General features: G+C 30.9%; 1 protein-coding gene across 1 annotated transcript; it reads right to left on the bottom strand.

The window, feature by feature from the left end:
• Positions 1 to 126: 126 nt before the first annotated feature.
• Positions 127 to 15,100, bottom strand: LOC136979009 (lysophosphatidylserine lipase ABHD12-like). The gene is made up of 2 exons (XM_067274888.1): positions 14,961 to 15,100; positions 127 to 4,027 (listed from the first exon to the last, which is right to left on the bottom strand). The coding sequence occupies exon 2, from the start codon at positions 4,022 to 4,024 to the stop codon at positions 2,921 to 2,923; it is 1,104 nt and encodes a 367-aa protein (XP_067130989.1). The 5' UTR covers positions 4,025 to 4,027; positions 14,961 to 15,100; the 3' UTR covers positions 127 to 2,920.
• Between the last annotated feature and the right edge of the window lie 371 nt (positions 15,101 to 15,471).

Here is a 15,471-nt window from a genome sequence, read left to right as displayed (position 1 = left end):
ATTCATTTTATTTACTTAATGCTCTGTCAAAATGCACAAAAAAAATAAAATGCAATTTAACCTTGTTCTTGTTATTCAGTCATTGAAAACATACCCTACCTACAAAAGAAGTAAATATGCATTGACTCTAATTAAAAATTGTTTATTTGTACTATTACTTATAGCAACAAATGTACAAAATATGAGAAAATGTACTGTTAAATATTTTAATTATTTACCGATTATAAATTCAGTTAAATAAGGCAGATGTTGCAGATCACCCGGACTTTCAATCTAATTTTCGTGTTCTTCAGTATGGTTGTCCTCAAATTATTGCACCAGTTTACATCAAATTAGTTTTCTCATTCCAAAATTTGTACAGGAACAGCATAAGTATTTGCATATACACATTGTCCCATTGTCATCTTACACTAAATCTTTATACAGGAATTTAGTCACAAAAAATAAAATTGATAAATTATAAATCAGAATTTCTGTAATGAAATATTCTAAAATTTAGTTTGGATTTAATGTTTATGTTGAGTGATCAAATGAAAGCACTTTCAAAAAGATATTTAGTGTTGCCAAACACCATGTTCTATCAGAGTTAGCGATGCACCAACAGAGCCACACACAAGACTGGCTCACAATAATACAAAGTCAGACTTGGCATGTCACCAAATTTCTTGTGCTGATTCCCACAAGTTCACTTTTATTTGATCACTTTGTGTAATAAAATTACTTAAAAACTAAACATTCTTTGTCAAAAATGTATTGCATATTGAATGTTCTCAAAACTTCCTTCTAATTTATGAATACACAGATCCATACCTAATATATACCTATTGAAATTTACAAAATTTGCATGAATAAATGACAATTACAAAGTTATTTCAGTAATAATCAAAACAAATGCATATTTTCCTTGAATTTCAACTGACAAGTGTACCAATTTATAAGAAACTTTTCTTATAACACTCATCCAAAACGTAATACAGTTTGCTCTAACAATATTTGATTAAGACATTAACAAACTTAAAATTCTGAAGTTCAGCTGTGCATTAAACAAAAACTATTGGAAAATTTAAACAAACAACATATCACATCATTGAAAACAATCACCCTGAGGTTAACATTCACTCAATTATTGCAAATTGCATCAGTGAAGAAGTGATTCTATGACACAAAATGACTCTGAAGAACTAGAAAAGAATTCCAGTACAAATTCAGAGTATGCATAACCAGATAGTTCCATATTTATTCACTTTCTTGCACAACACCTTAACAATATAATCAACTTCTGACACACTCAATAATAAGCAATACATAGAATCAATCTACTAAAGTAAATTTATAAAAATTCAAAGAAAACTGTGCGACACTTCGAGCAATAACAGTGCAGTTAATAAATTTTATTCAAAGTAAAGAATAAGGACTTTCGACAGTGTACGACATTTTCGTAAGCTGTTATGTGTAATCTCACTCTAAATTCAACTGGGACATATCATTGTAATTTTTGCATCAAACTAAGTGCCAAATTAACATTTTATGACAATTACAAATCATTAAACAGGATCTTCCAAAAAATGCTACCATTTTAAATTACTGTAATTATGTTAATATCTGAAAATGATTTAATATATTTCAAAACAAAAAACTCTCAAAGTTACATATTTGTTTGTACGATTCCTCGATACGTGTACCTTGTGTCACCCGACACACATCTAGCCGAACGTCCATTTTTTCCCAGACTCGCTGCAACATATCCATTGTTACTCCTCCCAAAGCATTCATAATTTGATTCTAAAGCTTCTGCATATTCCTGGGCAATGGCGTCTTTCACATAGTTCCACAATAAGAAACTGTAGGATGTCAGGTCCGGGGATTTGGAAGGTCTACGGAGCAACAGACTCGGCAGTAGACTGGATGCCCAATCCACTGCCGAGGAAGCACACGATTCAGAGCTTTGGAAACCTCCCTAGAAAAATAAGGTGGAGCTCCATCTTGCTAGAAGAAATAATCATCAGAATCTTGATCCAGCATATCCCCATTTTCATTTACAGCACTACAGACTGGCAGCAAACAAAAATACATCTGAATGCATACTATTTATGAAATTTTGAGTTTTCTGTTTTGAAATATATTAACCTTTTAAACACAAAATCAGCCTTATCTGTTAAAAACGAAATTGGCTAATTGAAAAGTTGTTACAATAGTTTTGCTATACAACTTCCGCTTCTAGTCCGAAAGGTAAAAAACCATTGTCATTAGCCATAGAGATGGAGCGAGTTTTCAGAGTTTATTGATTTAAACCATTTTCAGGTAATAATTAACATAATTACAGTAATTTAAAATGATAGCATTCTTTTTGGAAGACCCTAAATATGTATAGCCATTCAAACTATTATTTTATATGTGAGTTAATATCAAAACTAAATCTTGGCTCCATTAGTTATATAATTGTGCAATATTTATCCAATCTTTAACATAGTAAAGTTTGTTTCTAAGTTACTCCAGGTACTGAAATAGTCATTTCCATATAAAAAAAGTTTGATTTTTGAAGACAAACATATTCATACACACTAAGTTAGTATCAAAACTGTTGGAGTTTGTTTTAAAACCATTTTAAAATCTTATTTTTTAAAATAAAAAATTCTATTTATGAAAATATAAATTATTTTCTTGCTTTAGATTGAATATCAAATTTAAACTGAGATTTTTATGTATGTACCATTGCCTTAAAGGTGATGAGTGAAACAAATGATCAAATTCAAACAGAATATTCTGGATTATACATTTTAATTCTACAAAAAGTTAAATTTGATAATTAATCAAAATTTCTTGTCAAGTGAAAGAAACTTGTGAATACCTATCACAAAATCATGTATGGAAGATTACTAATCAAATTTCTATATTATTTTTATACAAAAGTAAGAAAATATTATGAAGTTTTTTTGATAAATTTTGATTGAAGTTTACCCTCTAAAAATTCTCTAACTATACCTGGAAGATTGGGATCTCGATGAATGTGTTTATGTCCGTAATCAAAATCGTAATCGTAAGTAATAAAAATGGGTGGAGGTAGGTTTTTAGGTCTTCCCTTTAGGGCTTTCTGATGCAATCTCTCGCCTAATTCGAAAGGAATTAAATTGTCGTCTTCTGCATGGAGGATGAGTAGCGGCGTCGTGATGTCGATTATCTGTTTTTCGCTGTCGAAACCGGTTTCTTCGTCCATCATGGGGTCGAGAAAAAGTTTGTCGAAGAATGGCATGTAACGGTGAAATACCGTAAGAGGATAATACATGGCGGCATCCTTAGTACTGGTAAAAGGGGCTTCCAAAACCACTGCTGCAGGTTTATCTCCCGACTTGCAGAGTCTCGAAGCGAGTCGAACGGCAACTGCAGTTCCTAGCGAATGACCCCATATATAAATCTGTGAATTTTTTCGATGTTGTTTTACCCAGTTAAACATCACCGTGGCGTCGTGTTCCAAACCCTTTACCGAAGGGGGATAGTTCGTAGAATCCGCAAAACCACGATAGTCGAAAGTTACGACGTGAACGTCTACCGTATTCGTTAAAAGTTTGTATAGTAAAACCCTGTGACTGGCACCTCTCGTTCCCGAATTCCCGTGCAAATACAGAAATATGGGGCTTCCATCCGCAAACTCCTTACCTGCTTCCATCTCTCCCCCTTTACAAAATTTCAAAGCACTTTTAGAAGGCACGTGCCATACTCCCATTCTTATTTTATTCTCCGATTCGACGTAGAAGTTGCGTGAACATCTCAATCCAAATTTTTGAGGTTCCGAAAGATTGTGAGGGAGGGGAAGAGAAACATAATTTAAAAAAATGGTGTGTCTTCTCACCGTCGGACAACAATAATATATTGTCGGTATAACTATATATAGAGTGAAAAAGAATCCGCAGAATACTTTTAATAATATCAAATACCACTTCTTCTTTGGTTCCTGCACATCTTGTACTTCATTTCCAACCTGTTCGTTATCCGACTGCTCGTTACTGCGAATACGTTGCCGTAGCATTTTCTGAAATAATTAAAACAGAAAATCATTGATGTAATTTGAACGATATCATAATACTAAAGAAGAATGGTATTATGCTAGCTTAAGAAATTAGATTACACAGTTCATATCTTTTCAGACTTAAGTTTTGTACTGTGTGCTTCCAGTTCCAAGGCTCACTCAATCCTATTTTATTGATTAAGCAAAGATAATTCCAGATGATGCCAGAATTACCTTCATTAACTGGAAGCGATGTTAGTCACAATGCACGAGGCTTTTGGAATTAATATGCCCACCGTAAATAGATTTGTCGTCGACAATAAATAAATAATTAATTACTGTTAATCAGTAGAACAAAATGTAACATGCTATAACTATTCACTTTCTTTAATAAAACAGTTTTTCCTATCTGAAATAAATCATCCAGAAGTGTTTTTATAAAATAATTTTAGGACATTTCAAACTGCTTCTAGTCAATATCTCTAGAAGTTTTTCTTAATGCCATAAAGTTCAGAAAAACTGCTTAGTTGAAGTAACTAAATGAAAAATATATTAGTTCTCAAGCGTATCCGAGCTTCTTCAGTCCATCCAGGATAAGCTAATAATAGAAAAGCAGGCAAAATGTGTAAGAGAATATTTCATTTGCTTTCAAATGTTTACATCAATTATTTTTTGAATTTTTTTTATAATTTTTGCTTAGTTTATGTTCTGTTGTAGATTTAGTCCCTGAGAATGAACCAAAGTAGTCTGAAAGTACTTGAAAATAATTTTTCATTCTACATTGGTTGACAGCTGTTGGGATTGGTAGCATTGCAAATTTCAAAAGAAGTTTTTGTTTCATAAAAAAAAACTGAATCATTTCACTGCAGGAACTTATTATTAAAAAGTAGAAGCTATATAATTCCATTTTTTCATAATCAGCCAGCATAATTTGCAAGCATAAGTAACAAAGAATGTGAAGTTTAGAAATTATCCAGACAGAAAAATCAGGTAAATAACAACAGAAGATTAAAATAAAACAGATACATTTTAATAACAATCATTAAAAACTCAAACCATGACTGAACTTATGGCTTCTCACACCCATAATAGATCTCTCTAGAGGAAGTAAGTATAATGGATATACAATAGACCAGGCATGGCCAACAGATTTTGCCCCCGGGCTGAATCGGAAAGAAAACTTTTTCACGGACCGAACAAAATAATAAATTAAAAAATGTTAAATACAGAAACAATTCTTTTAAGTACATAAATGTTTAAATATATTAGTATTATATTTCTAGCAAAGCACACAAATTACTAAGTTAAATTGAATATCGTCCGTATATTTTGAATTACTGTCTAAGATACATTATTTTATGATAAATATTAATATTTTAAATTTATCATTTTTTTATTCTGGCACTATCACACAGACCAGTACAAAAGTTGTGAATCTCTACAATGGAATTGTTTTTAAAAATAAAGTAGTATCGCCAATCCATTAGACCAATTATTGGAAGTTAAGTAGCTAATATCGAAAGATTAATCGCGAGCCGCAAATATTCGTTAAGCGGGCCGTACGTCGGCTGTGCCTGCAATAGACTACTTATTGTAAGTATGAATAATGTTATCAGTTGTTTAACTTGTATATTTTGAGATATGCTAAGTTTGAAAACACATTAAAGTTCACTTTTAACTTTTTATGTATAACATAAGCAGAGGTTTGATAACAGTCATTATCTTTAATAGGCATTTTTAAGCTGCCTTTGAATGCTATCAGCCCTAACACATATTTGATAACATTCAACAGTTATCAGCCTTAACATCGCTTCGAACTTTAAATGTTTCAACTATTGCTTGCTCGCATTATAATAATATAAATTGTGTTTTTTTCAATTATACACTGAATAAATTATTAATAATTAAAAAATATAAGATTTACTAATTGTTATAACATTTCTTTAATATCAGAAGCACCACTAATTGCAGTGTTATTTACTTACAGGTCAGTAATAATCATCACTAGAGGAGAGTGCTCAAGTGATTATAAATAAAAAAATTTTATATGCAAATGATATAATTGGTGACATGCAATAGATGATTAGTTCACTTAAATCACATCTCTGTTCTTCCAAATAATGCCATTAAAACATATAAAAATAAATATCAACAGTGACAAATATTTAAACTACAACTTTAACTTAAAACAGATTAAAGATTTATGTGGAATGATGGTTTTCCCTGATGGTTTTCCCCCTGTGAATTTTACAAATCTAATAAATATTCATTTGTGTGTTACTACCAATTGAACTTTTATGTTTTTAATGTTTAGCCACTTTATCCTTTAAATATTTGTAAAGAATTGATAGGAAATAAATAATGAAAATATTTCCACAGATATTTTAGCATTCCCTCTTATTAATTCCCCTATTTGAACTTTTATTAAAATAATAATATAAATCACCAAAATTTGTCACTTTTATACATTATGTAAATTTATTATCTTTCATATACAGTGGAACCTCGCTTAACGAGCGTAATTCGTTCCAGAGTCTTACTCGTAATGCAAAACACTCGTTAAGCAAAACAATTTTTCCCATAGAAATTAATGTAAAGTACGATAATGCGTTCCACGCCAAAAAATGCTCAAATGATTTATGTATAACATTTATTCAAAAAAAATTGTACAATATACACTGATAAGGAGCACGAATTATCATCATCTTTTCTTCTAGTGTGGAATGAACCATCCTGGAACGAGAATTCGATTTGCAGAAAGAAAGAAAAGAAAATTACAGCTAATATGTTTGATAAACGCTCCAAACAATATGCCAAATTCTTGGTTTATGTAAAGGTTATAATTAAATATTAGAAATTAATTAATTTAACTAGAGGTAGGCAGTTATGTTTCCATCTCGTATTAAATTTAATAATTATAAATAAATAACTATTTATAATTATAATTATGAATTGTTAATTTTTAATTCAGACATTTTTAAAATTTAATTTGAAATTGGTCATTAAATTTAATGACCCAAGGCTTTGGCATATTGTCTGGCGTGTATATTATATAACAGTCTATGGTTGTTGATGTTTATAAGTAATAAGTGTGAACACAAGTTTGGAAAAATATGTGATCGGCAAGCGACACTAAGATGCAAGCGGAACGAGTGCTAAACGCAGACCGACGGAGCATGCCGCACGAACACAATTCGGGACTTCCCCTCTCCTCGTCACTCGCTCGTTAAGTGAGGCAAATTTTTATAAATTGTTTTGTTCGTTATGTGAAATACTCGTTGTGCGAGGTGCTCGTTAAGCGAGGTTCCACCGTATTATAAAAAAGTCAGGGATTACGCATAGCTAATGAGCTCAATAACAAACCTAATTTTGATCTCTAATAACCTTGACATATATCCTTGTTTTCTAGGAAGTCAAAAGCAAAATTTTTCTGAACTTTAATATTTTCAGGCCTTTTAGCCCATCATCATGGATTCAGAAACTGTTACAACAGAAAAGCAACATGAAATTTCCAGTTTTTACTTCATTCGTAACAGTTTTGGTACTCCTAATGAAGCCGAGATGCATAAGAAACATCAAAATTTACAACTCGTAGTTTGTTTTTCATCTCTGAGAAAGCAGAGATGTGAAAACGAATATATTACTTTCCTCAATTAAAATAATTTAATCTTCAAGTTTAAAAAAACACGTTTTTAAATATACGTTTTTTAACTTGAAGACGATTGCTAAAAGCAATTTGTCCGTTTTTTTACCCGAAGAACAACCTTTGGTTCAAAAAAGTTAGCGAAAGCTGTATAGTTGAGTCATGGAACCGTTTTTTGGTTTGTGGTGGAAGTAAGTCTTATTTATCGTGGTGTGCTTTTGATGTGTTATTTTGCTAAAAGCAATTAAAGATGTTAATTTTTTCCATTGTTTTATGTTACGAGCTGGATTTTTTGTTTTGTAATTGAGATTAAAATCATTGAAGGTATTTTTCACTTTAATAATATATAGAAGAAACTAAAACATCTTCCCACTTTTGTCATGTCCAATCACCAAGAACAAACAGTCTTTCTTTACACTGATCTAAAATTATGTAACGCAGTTAAAACATCCTCTGGCAAATATCCAATAACTGAAAAATGCATAGTTTCAATTAAAATGGCTGATGATATTTTTCACTTTAAAATTTCTGTTTTAACTGTGCTACATAATTTTACGGAGGCATAGCCTCTAATAAAAGGTCATCTCTGTAAAGAAAGATTATTTGTTTCACATGATTGAACATGACTAAACTGTAAACACGCTTCAGTTTCTTGTATATATTTTTAATTCTTCTCAATGTCAGATGTGGTAGCTGTATATACACTCACGTTATATTTTTAATGTTAAACTTTCCTGTTTCTTTCTTTTTAAATATTCTAGCATTTAGACTACATTAACAGAATTTGCAATTTTGTGGAAAGGACCAGTATCTAATTCTTGACTTCAGTTAAATTTCACTCTGTGCCATCCTTTGATTTAAAAATACAGTATATATTTGCATAAATCAAAATTTAAAAATAAATTAATACATTAAATTAATGATGAAAACAAAATTCTATATAATCTAAGCAGAAAAATGATAATTTCATAATAAAGAAATAATATATTATCGCATATCATTTACATTAACAAAATTAGAAAAAACTAATTTTAATGCATAATAAAGTTAGTTTTAATATTAACAAATTATATCCAGATTCATCATTAGAAATTTCTGAAGACAATTATTTTTATTTTAATAATTTGTAACAAAATTACCTTAATTTATTTAGGAATCTATCAGATTCCTGCAGATGAAAGATTTTTTATGCACAAAAAACAAAAACAAGATTGCAAGAAAATAAAACTACAAAGCAATTAACAAGTTCACCAGTAGCAAAAGTTTATTAGAAAAAATAAAAGCTTAAGTACAACTATACAAAATACTAATTCAACAAGTCATTTTATATCCTAATTGAAAATAAGTATCTGGACATCTACATGTTTGAATACTAACCTCTGTTCCATAAAATCAACAAGGTGTGGCCCACTTTTGACCACAATGACACTCATCATCCTATCAGATATGTTTTCAAAATTCTAGTAGTAAACTACCAATATTTTGGTTCATTCATTCCTTTGGTAGGAAGTAGTCTCCCACATACCACGAGAAGCTGTATATATGTAGGGCGTGTAAGAAAAATAAGAAAATTATAAGGATAGCAACATCCTCACTCAAAGTTTAGAGATCTCTACTTGAAGTCTAGCAATAAAAACCAGGGCCGTGGAGTCGGTAGATTTTTACACGACTCCGACTTTTTCTTACGACATCACGTGACCTCAGAATATTAGCATCAATAAATATAGTTCTAATAAAGATAGAACGTAGAAACATTTTTATTCCAAAGCTGAAATATTTCTCTAAGTAATGAATCAATACGATAATTTTTATTTTTCTTTTGTTATATATAACAGAAGATAAAAGTGTACCGATTGTTCAAAAAATGATCCTACCCCAAATTTTTACATTTTTGGACACGGGGCACCTCAAAATATCCAAATATGCAAAAGATTCGATTTTTTTTCCCTCTATGTACGAATGTTAGAACTCGAGCTTAATTTTGAGGATAGAGACGACTTTTATAAAAAATAAAAAGAAAAAAACTAGCAGATGAGCCCGATGTTGCTCACGCTAAAAGTAATAACAAAGATTAAGATATTTAGATTACAGTCGATTTTACCCGTTTTCACTGGGTGCAAGAATTAGGTCCTCTCTCTTCCGAGACTAATTAGAGAATTTTTAGATGGGTCTAAAAGTATGTTCGATTTTTCACAAAAACGCAAAATACCGCACCTAAAATATTACGGTAGAAATGAAGTTCTTTGCGGTAATCCTTAACCCTCTCCCTCCGCGAGAAAAATTTCAAAAAATCCCTTCTTAGTGTACATTCTTATGATGTATCCTAACTGTGTACCAAATTTCAACTCCTAACTGTTTGAACTCTGAGCTTATCATTATTGTTATTACATTATTATTATTATTATTAACCCATCGATTATATTATAAGATTGTGAATGCTAAAAATATATATGAGTAAAATATTCATTAAGTCCGACCACACTGGAGATACGACACACAACCCCTTCTATGTCTCTACCTTGTCAACCTTTAATAAAAAACCAAAATTTAATAGCATTAATGCCCTTTATACACACACTACTGTGCCAAATTTTGTTTCTTAAACTTTACTCATTCTGAGATATTGTTTAATAGTTCAGAACAAAATAAAGAAATTAAACAAATTAGACGCCAACATACGTGTATGGATGCGAGAATTTTTCCCTTTATTTGACATTTTTTGGTTTCGAGAGATCTCCAAACGTATATATTTGCAAAAAACTCTGAGAGTCATATGTGACACAATTCAAATACGTTTTCGTTGAGAAGTACAAGTTGGGAAAGTAAAAATGAGTCCGAGTCGGGGGATTTTTGACGACTGACTAAAATACCAAAACTCCACAGCCCTGATAAAAATTATATTCTGACAAACATCAACAACCAATCAGATGGCATCTCTTCCTTTAAAGGTTTAGTTATTTCATTCTTCTATAAAATATCCTAGTACCTATATCACTCCTCTCTCAAAGTCAAAGTTCTCTTCCTCAACCCATATTTCCATGTAAATAAGTCTATGCACACCACCTGCATTATCCTATGCAAAGGTACACATTTTGACACATGATTGCATTCCTACATCCAACTAAGTATTCCTATGGATATCCGGATACTTATTTACAATTATGGTATGACTAAAACAGAGCATAAGAAATACTGATGTACAATGGTTGCAGATATTTGAAATGAAACTAGTGAAATGTTGTATAACCCAATCAGATATAAGAGAACTGAGAGTGAAGAATGGGAGGAAGAGAATAAACAGGCTATGCAATCTCTAATAAATCAGACATAGTGGACATTATGAAAAGGTGAAGAGAATACATCCGATCTATTTTCTGTTAGTCTCTTCTCAAACATTCAAACTTTGAAACAACAGCAAAACATGGATGTACTTGAGGTACTATAAATTTAAAATATGGCAGTTCAGATGCTTCTAATAAACTTCAGAAGAAAAATGAATGTAAAAAATTTTAATAAACATTTTAGTTTATCAATCAATTTGATTAACAATATAAAATACAAAAGTTTGTGAAGCAAAGAAAAGTACAGCTTTCATCTACTTTTTACACAAACCGAAAAACAATAGAAGGAGCTAATAAATAATAAGTGCCATACACTGAAATAACTTGCAGCTGCTTTCTCCTTTCCATTGTTACTGAGTACAAACCAGTTTTAAGACGAGTAAGTCACGATGTAATAAACCAGCAAGGAGTTGATCAACTTTCCTGGAAACATTTAAAATTTTGGTGGCACATCTGTTATCATATTTTATTAAAATAACTTAATATTTTTAACTATTATAAAATGGCAAAAAGCTTAATTTTGAGGGCAGGGACGAGTTTTATAAAAAGTTTTAAACGTTAATAACAGGTAAAGTCGTCATTAAGTCCAACCCTACTAGAGATATACACGACTCCCATTATCTCCCCACCCCCTCGATCTTTAACTACCAAAATTTAACAGTATCTATTCCCCTAATAAACAAACCTCCCTGCAAAATTTCAGAAGTTTTCAACAAAAAGTTGTTAAGCTTCAAAGGTGAACAAAATTGTGCCCCCCACACCCATCCATACATAAATAAATTACCCAAATTTTTTAGCATTTTGTCGACATTTCAAGCCGTCCTGTCCTAAGTCCAAATACTGTATATACAATTCTTGGAGGGGTGGGGTCATTTTTTGACTGATTACCATACTTTTCCTCCGTTTTATATAACAGCCAGGAAAGTAACAAGTCAAACATATATTATCACGTGACCTTCCAAGTCTAAATGTGTAAATAGATATATCTAACATGACAATATTTTTTATCTTTTTGGTTAGTGTGTCAATTTTAGTTTTTTGAACAACAACAAATCAAAAACTTTCCAATGTTTAAAAGTTCAAAAAGTTACATCCAAAAAATGCTTGACTGCTTTTCTAAAGTTGATTTCTATTATCACATCTAAAGTAATCTTATCCAAACTGCACAGTCTAATATTTCCTGCCATACTTCTTTATTATAATTCATTCTGTTTCCATTTGGTTAACTTTTCAAGTATTTAAAATTTATCAACACAACAGACTGTGACAAATTTCTTAATGTTCTGTAATATTGCAAAATACACAATGAATAGTGAAAATAAAGCTTGTTTTTATAGGATTCACTATATTAACAGAAGTTGTAATTTTGTCCAAATGACCAGTATCTAATTCTTGACTTCAGTTAAATTTCACTCTGTGCCACCCTTTGATTTAAAAATACAGTATATATTTCTTCTTTGAAACCGTGTTTTGTTGGTTGTTGGACTATGAACCCAAAGTTGAGTTTTAATTAAACACTTGGCTTTATTTCCATCTTTATTTAGTTGATATAGTAGGTGGTATAGTGTAGTATTTACAGTATATACTGTAATGCAAAAGTATATGATTTGACTTTTTCTACTTAAAAAATTAAAAATTAATGTTTCTATTTTTTAATTTATGTGCATAAATCAAAATTTAAAATAAATTAATGATAAATACTTGCAAACAAAATTCTTTATAATCTGAAGAGGAAAAGGATAATTTCGTAATAAGGAAAAATTATTGCGTATCATTTACATTACCAAAACTAAACGTATGAGCTTTTTTAAATATGAAGGTCGTCTAGTGAATAGAAGATAACATATCATTACAATATAATAATAAGCAGATAAAATATGCTTTGCTCTACTTACTATTATATTTCTACAATCATAAATAATTTCCGCATTTCCCTTTATGCAGGTACGCTTTAGTTACTACACTTCATGGTAGAATGCTTACTTAAATTTAAAATAATAATTTTATACTTTCCTTGAATATACCACTCTTTCCTTTATTCCGTATAACTGATATTTTCAAGTATAAAACTATAAAAATAACGACGTGGTCGACAGTGACGAATAAAATGTTAAGCTAGAAAATCATTAAAAAGTCTAGAAAAGTATCAAAATTGCCCGAATCCACAAAATTAATCACAATGTGTTGTTTGTCCATTCTTATCTTTCATATAGATGTGGCATTAAAAAATATTATTTGTTAGATAGTAATTAAAATATCTCCACGCATAATAAAGTAAATCTTTCCCTATATATTCTGTGAATTATTAATGACTATATGTGCACAGAAACATTTAACTGAAGATGCACATAAATGCATCTTAACACATCTGATAAACACACAACTAAGTACATCTCTAGAAGGATATTTTGTATGGAAGCACAATTCATCCTACACAAAACGCACACACACAAATGTAGTGAAACTTCATCCACATCGTCGACTTTTGGCAAGCAAATTCATTGCAAATACTATAAAAAACAATTAATCTAAGAATTTCACAAGTATTGAATACATTAAATGCCTCTTAACAAAATTATTATTATTCAAAAGAAATTCAGTGTTTTCTTGCATATTTTTTAAATATCAAATAATTTCTCAATTAAACTACATCAAAAAATTTCCTTGACATTCTGCATTTTCCTCAACATATTAAATTTATCTTGTCTTTAAAACACCGTTCTATTATTCGATAAAACAGCTTTCTTAAATCTTAAATGTCTTTACGTACGTACCGTAACTTTTTAAAGTCCGTAACCTCGTCGGAAAGTAAAATACGAATTCTCAAAATTATACGTGACTATCAAAATATTTCTTAACTTTCGGCACTCGAAGAATTTACGTTTCGACGGCGTTTTATAAACCTAAATTAACGTTACGCAATTAATAAATCGTCTTGCGGTCGAGATTACCTAGGTTAATAGACCGTGTGGTAAACGGCACAAAAAGATCAAATCGATTGCGCAATTACGAAAGAAAAGAATAAATTTCCCTTCTATCTTACAACTACGAACACCGGAACAAGATCGACTACTTCATTTATAAACAAGTCCGGACAAACTAGAAAAATCTGTCGTAGTATTTCAAGATTCCAAATCAATCAATGAAAGGCAAAAAAAGAAAAACAAACATTTGATTCATTACTATTTCAGTTCATTTTAAAGTCATTCACAAGTATGCATTATATAAATCATTAATAAAAAAATTTAATATTAATCCCATAAGACCTTCGAGTAAATCAAATGTTTAAAAGGAGTTCATAAATATCCTTTTGTTTCAATTTAATTTTTTTGAATGTTTGTATCTGAAAACTTTTATTAAAAGTGCATTTTTTTCTATATCATGAATTTATGTAATTAATGCAAGTTTAAGTAAAAATGTAATTAAAAATATAACAAAATGCAACATTAAAAAAGTTTATAGAAGGAAAAATACTTAGAAAAACAAGTATTTTTCTACTTTTTATAACAACTTAACTCAAAGAAGCATACAGTAAAATGGCATTTGTTCGCTTTCACAGTTTGTTCACCTTTTTCCTCCCAGAAAAATTTCTAATGCGAATGTTATGAAGTCTTATCAACATCAACGTACAACACTCAAATATAAGCATTGGGGAAGCTTAAAATTCTCACCTTTGACCCCTACACCATAACAGAATAAGGATAAGAGCATTAAAATTCTTATATTTTATGAATGTAAGTGTTATAAGCCTCGAGTAAAATAAATTTAAATTAACCTGTAAAAATACACAAATAACCCGGCAGCATGGCTTCGTCCATAGACGAAATTGACAACTTTAACTTGTTTACATAATAAAATGCATACTCACAACTTTACCAGGCTAATTTCAGGTGCAATACGTCACAGTCGACTGTCGAATTCGAATTACAAACGCGGAATAATTGGTAATATCTAGAATTGGCTTGGCACTCACCTTAACAGATCTAGAAAATAAACACCCCTCTGAGTCAATGGCTCGTCTGGCGACCACGTGACATTCGCGGCGAGATGATGAAAAATGCCCCCTATCGTCGAAATCGTTATCGAAAATTACGTATGAGGATAATGTAACTATCGCGTGACATGTCCCTCTGATAAAAAAAAGCAAAACAAATTAAATATTATTTCCCTTAAGCTTTTAAAGAAAAAGTAAATAACCGTTCGATTTCAAGCGCATTAAAATAATATAACCGTTCAATTTCAAGGGCATATTTTTTGACATTTTTTTTTAAAACTCCGCTCTGTGGTCACTAAGAGGGCCTCATTAAGCCGGCCCATTATGGGTTCGGCCAGGCTCACAATGGGGCGGCCGGGTGGTGAGGGACGGGGTGTCGGACACATCCGGACGGACCACCCCCGAAAAATTCCTGGGGATTTTTCGACCCCTCCGGATTCGATCCCGGGCAGAACACGGTTCGAATCTCGGCCACATCATCAGTCGACGC

The sequence above is a fragment of the Centruroides vittatus genome, unplaced genomic scaffold (genome assembly GCF_030686945.1).
Source record: "Centruroides vittatus isolate TY-2023 unplaced genomic scaffold, ASM3068694v2 contig_566, whole genome shotgun sequence".
Classification (NCBI taxonomy): Eukaryota; Metazoa; Arthropoda; class Arachnida; order Scorpiones; family Buthidae; genus Centruroides; species Centruroides vittatus.
This window is presented reverse-complemented; position numbering and strand designations above follow the sequence as displayed.

Coding starts and splice junctions, on each gene's coding strand:
- LOC136979009 (XM_067274888.1), bottom strand. CDS start 4,024: ATGCTACGGCAACGTATTCGCAGTAACGAGCAGTCGGATAACGAACAG.